General features: G+C 39.5%; 2 protein-coding genes across 9 annotated transcripts in view; one reads left to right on the top strand and one right to left on the bottom strand.

Annotated features, from left to right (window-relative positions):
- LOC309653773 (ELKS/Rab6-interacting/CAST family member 1-like) overlaps nucleotides 1-12,835 on the bottom strand; it is a 182,124-nt gene that overhangs the window by 68,539 nt on the left and 100,750 nt on the right. The window contains 1 exon segment of the mRNA XM_082478558.1: nucleotides 3,692-3,859. Within this exon segment, the coding sequence (XP_082334684.1) occupies nucleotides 3,692-3,859 (168 nt within the window).
- Nucleotides 1-12,835, top strand: part of LOC309653775 (ELKS/Rab6-interacting/CAST family member 1-like) — a 120,194-nt gene that overhangs the window by 78,568 nt on the left and 28,791 nt on the right. For 2 of the 8 annotated variants that reach the window (XR_014259459.1, XR_014259460.1), the window contains exon 2: nucleotides 4,585-4,675. The exons of the other annotated variants lie outside the window; for them this stretch is intronic. The gene's annotated coding sequence lies outside the window, so the exon portion shown is untranslated. The remainder of the gene's footprint in view (nucleotides 1-4,584; nucleotides 4,676-12,835) is intronic. 8 annotated transcript variants of the gene reach the window in all.

Genomic DNA, 12,835 nt, shown 5'->3' with positions numbered 1-12,835 from the left:
AATAGAAAAGAGTGGGGGAAATTCTGAATACATCACCAAACAGTAAGAGCCTCAAGCCTTTGGAAAGAGCCCAAAGGCCAAAAGCAAGACCTGCAGAGCTCTGTCCACACTGGTGGGTAACCTGATGATTATCTAACAAATTCAGCATGTGTCTACCAGAGTTCCAGAAGAGTGAGAAACCTTGGGATTCGTCTGAGTTAGAACAATCTTTGATTACAGCTGAGTCACCTCTGTGTTCTTAATACAAGTAAGACCTGGGGTCTTTTCACTGTGTCTATCTATTCATGTGATAAATGTCGCCCTCCAGTGTGAAATGGAAGGACGCCCTTGTTCTGTGGGGAAGACAACTGTGGAAGAAGGAGCTAGGAGTACGGAGAGAGCCACCTAGAATGCCCCCTCCAAACCCGTCAGCAGAAGGCCTCTTCCTGGGGGCCTCTAACAGATCCTGAATGCTGCAGAAACCCCAGAGGCTTGGGATCTGGGACCTTCCAGGAACTCAAGATCTCTCTTGCTGAGGTCCTTTCCATCATCACATGGACCAAAGTCTTCACCAAAGCCTTTGTGCTTCTCACCGTCTTCCTTACCAGGAAGCTCCACACGCCAGCCAACTATCTCACTGGCTCCCTGGCCAAGACCAATCTCTTGGCTTTCATCTTGGTCATAGCCATCTGCATCACATATACCATCACCCACACCTGGAACTTTGGCCAAATCCTATGTGACATCTGGCTGTCTTCTGGAATCACGTGCTGTGTGCATCTCTGCATCACTGCTGTGGACGTGTACTGGCCATCACCAACATCCTGTAGTACAATAAACGCCAGATATGCGGCCTCCACAGTCACCACTGTCTGGGCCATTTCATCTCCATCCTGTCGCTCTTCTCCCAGATCTCCTACATGATCTACTCCACAGATGGTGCCTTCTACATCCTGTCCGTGCGGCTCATCACCTTTCACATGGCCTCCGGAAGCCACCATATCACCACAGCCCAGCTCATCAGAGTTCACTCTACTCCCTCAACCCCCAGTCTCGCACTCAGCCAGCTCCCCTCTGTCAACCACCTGAAAATCAAGCTTGCTCATAGAATCCTGGAGCAAGGGGATGTTTGCACCTCAAGAAAGGAAAGCCATAATAAAAATAACTATAGCTCTCTTGAGAACCTTTAACTGCCTCTAAACTTACTGTGTTTTCTGGTTTATTTTATGCGGATCCAAAAATTAAAGCTATTTCTATTTTATCAGCAAACAATGGTCCAGGAAACACATCACGAACGTTGAGTCTAATGATGTTAGTACAGCAACTTCTACAACAAAATAAGTAGGCAGAAAGCACTGAAGGCTCTAAGCACTGAAAATGACAGGTATAGAGGCATTATCTTAAAAGAAGCAATAATAATCTAAACCAGTTTTGAAAGTACCTGTGCTACCTATTTGATAACTGTTTTAAGACAAATCAAAGTCTCTAACATGACAAATTAGTGAGGCAGCTAGTGTACTAAAAAGAGCACAATTACCGGCCCTCTAGAGCCTACTCCACTGGCCCTCCACGGCGAAAGGCAAAGAGACTAGACAAAGCATAATACATGTCATATTTGTAGGATGTCCTGTAGTGTCAAAAAGCTTGAACACATACTACTAATTCTCCCAACAGGAAAGTTGTTGTCATGGGAAAAGCTGCATTTTGGAATAAGACCAACCTTGTGACAAAACCTGAAGCTACCACTTTTTTAGCTAAACAAATTTGTACAAATTTGAACCTCCCTTATTATGTAATATGTCTCGGACTTTGTTGGTTTGGGGCTTGTTTTTGTTTTGGGGGCGGGAAAGGGGAGCATGGGAGAATGGATACCAAGGTATAAAAGTGTTTTATTAGTGAGTACTGAAATAACTTAATGGATTGGGACTAACATTTTTCTATTTCCTTTAAGAAATGGGAGAAGATAGTTCAGAGTACATTTTGTGAAAATTTTGTTTTAGCTGTACCTCTAAGCATGTATACTATACGTTGACACAGATGAATGTAACATATATTTCTTATTATGTGTCATGGCCTAAAAATTTAGCCACTGATTATAACAGAGCAATCAAGATCTAAACTCCACTACCAAAAAGTTGCAAGGATTAAACAAGATTACAGATATAAAGTGGCTAACATAAGTGCTGCCACTCTATTTTTACAAACTATGATTATTCCAGGATAATGAGGCATTATTTCTAACTTCAAACCCCTGTTCACAGTTATTAAAAACTTTTTTTAATGTTTATCTAGTTAAAAATAAGACGTGCATTAGTTTGAAACAACCTTTGGGTTCTAACCAATGTACTTGTGACTTGGCAAAATCCACCAACATTACAAATGCATATCCTTTCACCCAGCAACTCTACTTTAAGTAATTTACCTAGAAATACACTTCACATATGAATAAACTAAATATGCACATTTTTAAAATGCAGCATCATTTTACATAACAGCAGAAACTTTAAGCAGACTGTCCATCAGTGGAAACCTTGTAATAAACCGTAGCACATCCACACAGGTGCTGTTGGTAACAATGAAGAAGCCCCGGAAGAAGTTTCAAAATATATTAATGGGAAAAAAGGAAAGGAAAGGAAAGGGAAATAAAGGAATGGTAACATTTGTGTTTAGAGAAACATTTTTGCTTTATATGGATTATGCATAAAATGTTTATGGAAGAACACACAAAGAGGTAAACAGGAAAAAAGAGAATACGTATTTGCCTGTGTATATGTAAACTGTGCCTGGAAGCGTATACAAGAAACGGGGTAAGGGGAAGTGAGCAGTTGGGGGTAAGGTGAGAAGAACATATGTATAAAAATGTAAAGCAAAGTAGCATCCACTAACAAGATACTACAGTCACCCATCTAGAGTGATCAAATTTTTATGTTTACTCATTGAAAGCAAATGAAAACCAAATTAACAGAGGACAGATATTGAACATGGTCCTCTGTACACAAGAGAAAAGCTGAATTTGAGGTTTAGTGAAGAGAGTTTTATTCCTGGGCTATTGTTAGAGGTTAAAAATAAACTGGGACAATGTCAAATATTTCTGATCTATCCCCTCAGTGGAGAAGAACAATAAATACCAGTGTCTACTGTAACTATTATCTCAAAGGTACCCTTTAATTTAGCTAAAAGGGGGAGGGGAAGACAATTATCAGTACTTCCCTTATTTATTACAGTGTTAGCCTCTTTCCAGTTATGATTAAGGTAAAATAGGAAAGAAAGTCTTCCTTTCCTTGACATATGTAGATTAGATGTCATTATAGTAGCATGTGTTTCTATTCACAATTGCAGTCTTGCAAGAATCCCGGCCCACGTACTACACTAATTCATGGCCCTACAGTTGCCATACAAGACAGAAGATTAGGAGAGGTAGAAGAATGCCAATGCAAATACTCTGGCAATTTACAAGGCACTTTTCAGAGACAGTAGCATGGAAAATACTACTGAAGATACCAAACAGTGTTTACTTCGAAAGTTTAAAAACTGAATATACAGAACAGTTTTCACAATCTACCTCCTGCAGCAATGGTTTCAATTACGACCTGCAAAAATATAAACAGAGGAATGAGAGAGAAACTCTGATAGCACTTAGGTACAACTCAGTGGTAGGAATGAGGACGTGGGTCTGATGCGGGACCCTGGGCTCAGAACACCTGCACCTCACCTTCTTCTGAAGGACATTAACTTTCCGCTCCTTCACATCCAGCATGTCCTTGAGGTCATGGATCTCTCCAGCTTGTGTCCCCTTCTCCTCAGCCATGTCCTGGATTTGTTTTGTCTTCTTATTCAGCATGGTTTCCTTCTCTTCCAAACGCAACCGCAGAGCATCCACCTAAGAATATAACATTTTTACAAATGATTAATTGAAAAGAAAGGAACGTAATTCCTTCCAAATAGATGTGTACAGTTGCCTAAATGATACTTTTAGAGTAAACTTTCATTAGAATCAAATAAAATACCACTCTAAATACAACTGTGACTATTTAGAAATGAAACCCTAAAATTTTGTGAGCACTTCCATGATAAAATAACATTTACATCCGTTAAATTACGGTGTAATCAAAATAAACAGATCTGAATAAAGGGGACAAAATTGGAGAATTTATATAAAGGGGTTGAGTTGAGCTTTGCTACTTCTATAAAAGTGGTATAATCTATTATGTTTCTCAAATTTAGAATCATTCGGAGGATTTAAACAGAATGCCAGGCCAAGCCACCAGTTTCTAATTTGGCAGGGTTGGGGCTCAAGAATCAATATTTCTAACAAGTTCCCAAGTGATGCTACACTGCTTTAGAAAATCTAAAAGTAGAAAGAAAACCGTAAGCGTCACCAAACATGACACTTGCTGTATCAGAGAATACAATCTAGCTGCAGCTGACAATCCCATAATGCACTTCGAGATCTGTAAGGCAAAGCAAGGTCTACTTTCAGATCTCAAGACTAGTCAGCTAAAGCTTGGTATCCAGGTACCTTTATCACCAAAGTTTCCTACCATCCATTAGATATAACTTTAAAATAATTAGAAATCTAATATAAGTACTTATGTTTTCTTCCAGTTTTGAGATACAACTGACATACGGCACTGTGTAAGTTTAAAGTGTACAGCATAATTATTTGACTTCCATGCGTCATGAAGTGATTATCACAGTAAGTTTTATGAACATCCATTGTCTCATACAGATACAAAATTAAAGAAATAGAAAACAACCTTTTCCTCATGACGAGAACTCTTAGGATTTTCTCCCTTAATGACTTTCACATACAACACACAGCCGTGCTGATTATCTTTATCCTGTTGTGCACCGCACCCCAGTACTTATTTACCTGATATCTGGACGTTTGTACCTTTTGACTGTCTTCATCCAATCTCCCCTCCCCTGATTCCTCACCTCTGGTAACCACATATCTGGTCTCTTGTTCTGTTTGTTTCTCAAGTATAACTGACCTACAGCCCTATGTTACTTCCTGAAACACAGCAGTGTAAGTTGATTTTACTATACATTTCAAAAAGTCTATTACAATACGTCACCACACAATAATATTCCATAGTTACTGACTGTATTCCCCACACTGTACATTTCATCCCCTTGACTCATTTACTTTTGTAACTGGAAGTTTGTCCCTCTTAATCTCCCTCACCTATTTCTTTCCTCTCCCCATCCTCCTCTCCTCTGGCAACTACCTGTTTGTTCTCTATATCTATAATTCTGTCTCAATTTTCCTATGTTTGTTCATTGGCTTTTTAAGATCCCACATAGACGCGAAATCACACAGTATTTGGCTTTCTCTGTCTGGCTTACTTCACTTATTAGCATAATGTCCTCAAGGCCCATCCATGTTGTCACAAACAGTAGGATTTCCTTCTTTCTCATGGCTGAATAATAATATACACATACACAGACAACATCTTCTTTATCCATTCATCCACTGATGGACACTTAGGTTGCTTCCATATCTTGGTTCATTAATGCTGTAATGAACATAGGGGTGTATGTATCTCTTATAATTAGTGTTTTTGTTTTCTTCAGATAAATACCCCAGAGTGAACTGCTGGATCATACAGCAGTTCTACTTTTAATTTTTTGAGGAATCTCCATACTGTTTTCCATAGTGGCTGCACCAACTTACATTCCTACCAACAGTGCACAAGGATTCCCTCTTCTCCACAGACCACAGACTCACCAGCACTTGTTATTTGCTGGCTTTTGGATAATAGCCACTCTGACAGGTGTGAGGTGATATCTCATTGTAGTTTTGATTTGCATTTCCCTCATGATTAGTGATGTTGAGCATCTTTTCACGTGCCTGGTGGCCATCTGTATGTCTTCTTTGGAAAAATGTCTACTCAGATCCTCTGCCCATTTTTTAATCAAGTTTTTTTTTTTTGATGTTGAATTGTATGAGTTCTTTGTATATTTTGGACCCCTTATTGAATACATTATCTGCAAATATCTTCTCCAATTCAGTAGGTGGTCTTTTTGTTTTGTTAATAGTTTCCTTTGCTGTGCAAAAACTATGTAGTTTGATGTGGTCCCACTTGTTTAGTTTTGCCTGTTTCCCTTGCCTGAGGAGACATATCCAAAAAAAATTACTAAGACCGATATTGAAGAGGGTACTGCCTATGTTTTCTTCTAGAAGTTTTATGGTTTCAGGTCTCACATTTAAGTCTTTAATCCATTTTGGTTTTTTGGTTATTTTCTTAAATTAATTTATTTATTTTTGACTGCGTTGGGTCTTTGTTGCTGCACGCGGGCTTTCTCTAGTTGCGGCGAGCGGGGGCTACTCTTTGTTGTGGTGCGCGGGCTTCTCATTGCGGCAGCTTCTCTTGTTGTGGAGCACGCGCTCTAGGCACACGGGCTTCAGCAGTTGTGGCTCGCGGGCTCTAGAGCGCAGGCTCAGTAGTTGTGGCACACAGGCTTAGTTGCTCCGTGGCATGTGGATCTTCCTGGACCAGGGCTCAAACCTGTGTCCCCTGCATTGGCAGGAGGATTCTTAACCACTGTGCCACTAAGGACGTCCTTTTAATCCATTTGGAACTTGTTTTTGTGCATGGTGTGAGAGAGCAGTCCAGTTTCATTATTTTTCATGTAGCTGCCCAGTTTTCCCAACACCGTTTGTTGAAGAAGCTGTCTTTCCCCCACTGTATATTCTTGGCCCTTTGTCATAGATTAATTGCCCATATAAATGTGGATGCATTTCTGGGCTCTCTATTATGTGCCATTGATCCATGTATCCATTTTTGTGCCAGTACCACACTGTTTTGAATACTGTAGCTTTATAATATAGTTTGAAATCAGGGAGCATGATACCTCCAGCTTTGTTCTTCTTTCTCAAGACTGTTTTGGCTATTTAGGGTCTTTTGTGTTTCCATACAAACTTTAGAATTATTCTAGTTCTATGAAGAATGCCATTGGCATTTTGTACTTATTTTAAAATCTATTCACAGCAAATTTCATTAAACATACTCACACACCAAATTCTTCTGTTTTTTTGCTTTCCCACTAAGGATTTATAATTCAGCAAATAGTTACACATTTGATTACAGAAAAACAGGGAGGTGGGTTTCTTTCTGTTCAACAAAAATATAACATGAGTCACACATGCAAGCCACTTCTGAAATTTTTAATTTTCTAGCAGCCACATTAAAAAGTGATAAAGGAACAGGTAAAATTAATTTTAATAATATATTTTATTTAATCTAATATATATACACATTATTGTCATTTCAAACCTGTAGTCTATATAGAAAAACTATTAACAAGCTATTTTACGTTTCTGTTTTGTACTAAGTCTTCAAAGCCCAATGCATATTGTAATTGACACTTATGTCACATCTCAATTTGGACTTGCCATGTTTCAAGTGCTCAATAGCCACATGTGGCTGGTGGCTACACACTGACAGTGCACATCTAAGATAACAAGTACGTTTCTACAGAACATCTTTAATCTTGAACTTGTCCTATATTATTTTTCCTGTCTGAATGTAGAATAACCCACAAAGAAAAAAATAGGTCGGACTTCCCTGGTGGCGCAGTGGTTAAGAATCCGCCTGCCAATGCAGGGGACACGGGTTCGAGCCCTGGTCCAGGAAATTCCCACATGCCGCGGAGCAACTAAGCCCGTGCGCCACAACTACTAAGCCTGCGCTCTAGAGCCCGCAAGCCACAGCTACTGAGCCCGTGTGCCACAACTACTGAAGCCTGTGTGCCTAGAGCCCGTGCTCTGCAACGAGAAGCCACTGCAATGAGAAACCTAATTTTTTTTTAAAATAGGTAATATGGGTAATGACTCACAGAGAGACTACCAAAACATCAGGAAATATTATTATTACCTTATATCACAACTATATTATTACATCAATAACATATTATTACATCAATAACATATTACATCAATAACATATTATTACATCAATAACATATTGAAACTATATTATATCAAAACAATTAGGTATCTGAGAACCAGTACTGTATGTTTAGTGGCACTTACTGCTCAATAAGTATTGTGGAAAATTTCCTAGGAGACCAGTCTCATTTGAGACTGATATAGATAAGCCATCATGTACTTACAAATTACGTTGGACCACGCTGGAGAGGAAAAACATGTAAATAAACAACATTCCACTCTGCTAAACTCTATTTCTCTCAACCACTTCAATGCCACCAGTCTCACCAAGCCAGAAATAGGGGAAGCCGTCTTTTCAGGTCCCATTTATAATTCGTCAGCACAAGTTCCACTGCCCCCTCAATAAACACTCTTGCACCTGGAATTTTCCTCTATTCTACTTTAATTAATGATACAGGGTAAACCTTATTACATTCTGGAAAGGTCCACCTAAGAACTTTCAAACTCTGAAAATCTTATTTCTGAAACACGGTTCTTTCCTTTCTTCTACGCCTACTAAATCTACTCTTTGTCCATAGTATAACCTCTGACCTATCATCCCTAACTTTTTGTTATTCACCTCCATTCTGGTTTTATTTATTTTTCTCCCAGCCTGAGCAATCATTTCAAATACAGCCTCACATCATCTTTTTTTTTCCAGTCATGTTTATTTTTACAAACCTTTACTTCTGTATTAAACAGTTTTCTCCATTCTACCCTCAGACTTCTGAACCTTCCTGCACATGGTCATGTATATGCTTGCCAAGCACACACACAGTACATCAAAAGTCCTCAGAATTCTATTCTCAAGCATCGTATTTTCTTCCCTTGTATTTTCCCTGTGGAAAAATTCAATTTCCCATGGTAACCGGCAAAACTGGTACTTTGAGAAGAAAGCAGACCCAAGATCTCAAAGCTAAAAATAAGTGATGGAGCATGGATTTAAGATTAAATGGTCTGTCTTCAGATCCTAAGCTCTTTTTTTTTTTTTTTTTTTTATAAATTTATTTATTTATTTATTTATTTACTTATTTTTGGCTGTGTCGGGTCTTCGCTGCTGCGCACGGGCTTTCTCTAGTTGTGGCGAGCGGGGGCTATGCTTTGTTGCAGTGCGCGGGCTTCTCATTGCGGTGGCTTCTCTTTGTTGCGGAGCACGGGCCCTAGAGCGCGTGGGCTTCAGTAGTTGTGGCACATGGGCTCAGTAGTTGTGGCTCACAGGCTCTAGAGCGCAGATTCAGTAGTTGTGGCGCACAGGCTTAGTTGTTCCGCGGCATGTGGTATCTTCCCGGACCAGGGCTCGAACCCGTGTCCCCTGCATTGGCAGGCGGATTCTTAACCACTGCGCCACCAGGGAAGTCCAGATCCTAAGCTCTTAACCACTAATTCTGTAAGATTTCATATATGTAAAATTCTAGAAAATGCAAACTAATTACAGTAACAGAAAGCAGACCGAGGGTTGCCTGGATATGAGGGAGGAAGTGGGGAGGAGAGAAGAATATCAGGGAGAGGCAGAAGAAAGGGGTTACAAAGAGGGACAAGAAAACCTTGGGGACAGGTGTTCTTTATCTTGACCGTGCCATTGGTTTCAGAGGTGTATGTGCCGAAACTTACCAAACTGTACATTTTGAATATATGCAGTTTATTTGATGGCAATAAATTTGATTTTTTTAAGTAAGCAAAATTAGAAAGCATGGTATTAGAACAGGAATAAACCAACAGACGTTTGCCACAGAAATGCAAGCCCAGACACACACACTCACACCATTTAGTGACCCATACACATATAAACAGAGGTGACACTGTAATCAGTGAGGAAAGCACAGAGTATCTGATAAACTGTTCTTAGACAACTGGCTACCCATACTGGGGGAGGGGGGAAGAACCCTGACTCATACACAAAAATGAATTCTAGATGAATTAAAGCTTTACATATAGAAAGCTAATCTTTAAAACTTTTAGAAAGAAAGATACTGTTTAAGTATCTTTTAAGACAGGGCAGCATGGAAGGATTTTTTTTTTTTTACAGACACAGAAAGGATACATCATAAAGAAGAAATACTGGTAAAGCCAACTACGTAAAATTCAAAACTCCTACACGTCATTTACCATCTTAAAATGTTTTAGTATTTTACCTATATTTTAAGTGCCTGAAATAGTTCTTAGTAAACATACTACTAAGGAAAATAGAGGCATATTTATACTAACTTTTTTTTTTAATTTATTTTATTTTATTTATTTTTATTTTTGGCTGTGTTGGGTCTTCGCTGCTGTGCACGGGCTTTCTCTAGTTACAGCGAGCAGGAGCTACTCTTCATCGCAGTGTGTGGGCTTTTCATTGTAGTGGCTTCTCTTGTGGCAGAGCATGGGCTCCAGGCGCACGGGATTCAGCAGTTTTGGCACACAGGCTCAATAGCTGTGGCTCGTGAGCTCTAGAGCGCAGGCTCAGCGGTTGTGGCGCACAGACTTTGTTGCTCCACGGCATGTGGGATCTTCCTGGACCAGGGATCGAACCCGTGTCCCCTGTATTGGCAGGCGGATTCTTAACCACTGCACCACCAGGGAAGTCCCTACACTAGCTTTTTAAAATGTTGATATTTTGTGAACTGGTCAAAATAAATATGATGCAATACTGAACTTCAAGTTTCAAAATGTATGACCATTTACAATCACTCCAAAAAAATTAAATACCTAGGTCTAAATCTAACAAAACATGTATAGGCTCTGTATGCTGAAAATTACAAACGGCTAATGAAAGCAACTGAAGAAGATCTAAATGAGTTCTTCCCATGAATAGTATATGAAGTGGAAACTTGACATGTGTAAAGATAGCCAATCTACTTAAATTTTTCCTCAAAGATGAGGAAAAAGAAAAGATTACTCAGCAGTGACCAAAAACAAAAAAAGTGTTTTACTGACAAACAGTAGAACTACAATAAGCCAAGCCCAGCGAATCCAAAAGATGTTACATTACAAATTTCCAGTTTTGGTGCCTGAATTCAGCACTAGAGAGCTCAGAGCAAGAATTAAAATCCAATGCAGAACAAAGAAGGAATACATGATCACCACTGAGTTCTCCAATGGTCCTTTGTAAAGTGCAAGGTGACAAAATTCCTTAAGTTACCCCCAGTTTTCCTTCATCTACCTATTAAAATCAGAAACACTCCACTATGCAAAGAAGGAAAAAAGGTCCAGAAGGGAAATGTCAGAACAGACTGAATATTTATTCAATAGGGAGAAAAGAACTGCCACCACAGAGCAAAGATTCTTGTGAATAGGAAATTCAACGACCAGGCTGTCGAGATGCCAGAAGAACTCACTGACCCTTATCCACCTGGCGTTTGTTGAGGCTCAGCTCCAGCCGGCCTACGTGGCTACTAGTCCCATCTGACAGCATCAGATGTGGCTCCTATTAGTGAACCCATTACAGGGCATCCATCAGTCAGGGCGAGTCAAGAGGGAGCTCCTTGAACCCTCTGACCCGCTGCACAGTTAAAGAGGTCAAAGTCTTAGAAAGTACACATGCCAGAAATCTAAAAATAAATAAATCTCATGCCAAGTCATTTCTACCTAATTCCTACATTCTAGTTTGTATTCTGTATACTATATATTCCACTTCTAATATGTATTCTATATATTCCAATAACCACAAGCAAAAGAACAAAGCAACTCACCTTAAAAACATTTTACCCAATACCCTTGAAATACACTATTAAATTCTTATTGCAGAAGTCAAAAGCCCAGACATTTAAACCTGTAGATAAGTTTGAACTGCCTTGTCTCTCAGTTCTTCTCAGCATTAATTTCAGAAAAATGAAAGGCTTTCCATCTGTGGGTCAGGAATCAGAATACAGCAGGAAAACGTCCCTCATCACTTCTAAGTGTTTCTCATTCTGATGGGACCAATGTCTCAGGATAATAACCGTGAGGCCTCATATTGCTGCTTCTTTACCAAAAGTACCCAGATGCCCCAGCTGCACTTTTACGTTAGATCCCTGACTCTGCTAAGTGACCTGGAAATGGGCCTGCACTAACCACTCATAAATACCCGCATGCCGATTTGAGGGAATGTCAGGTATGAGACCCACAAGAATTGGTGACTGAAAAAGGTAAAGAATGAAATCTCCTGTTCTAAACATACAAACCTTTGGTGTTACTGCAGTGGGAAATGCAGGTTTTGATATTAAAAATATTTCATATCACAAATATTAGCCACAGAAACTACCCAAGCCCACAGTCTAATTACTAAGTGATCTTTTCAATTCAAATCACCTGTGTACACTTTTTCTTGATCTGCTTTTTCATGCAATGCAGAATTTAAATGGGCTAGTCTGGAGAGCTGAGATAAAAATAACCACAAAAACCACTTTGCTACTACTAGATTAATTGCTCTGAATTCTACACTGATCTTTTGGTTTGGTGTGAACTAAATTCAGAGTATAATTTTGCGTGAGGTCCGTATTTTGCAAACCACAAAAAACATATTCAGGAAAACCCCTCACAGACTAGCAGGACACACAGTCATCACCCTAACACCATTCTTGGCAGGAGGAATAAGACCTTTTTTATTCACATCAACTGAGCTGGAGGAACAGCATCTAACCAGCTTGCCAAGCATCCAGGTCTGTGGCAAACAGGTTATGCCAACTTCAACAAAATCAGAAGGTTTTTCCTCCACAAGACTTTCTCTACCAAAGGACATGAACAGAAAAATGGCTACCTTGCTGTTTTGGCCTTTTACTTCTGACCACAAAAGTATTAATTATCTCAACCCATCTTAACCTTCTTTTGTTTTACATCAATAAACAGATCTACCTAAGAGCACATTAGCACTAGTAACTGCATGCCAGTGACAAGGGCATGTTTCCTATAATCCCTCTTTTGCAATTATATGACTCACTGCCTTTCTAACTCTCTGACCACACC

This window comes from Balaenoptera physalus (genome assembly GCF_965194825.1).
Source record: "Balaenoptera physalus genome assembly, contig: HAP1_SCAFFOLD_1150, whole genome shotgun sequence".
NCBI lineage: Eukaryota > Metazoa > Chordata > Mammalia > Artiodactyla > Balaenopteridae > Balaenoptera > Balaenoptera physalus.
The sequence above is the reverse complement of the archived record's forward strand: the minus strand, read 5'-3'. Positions and strand labels throughout refer to the sequence as shown.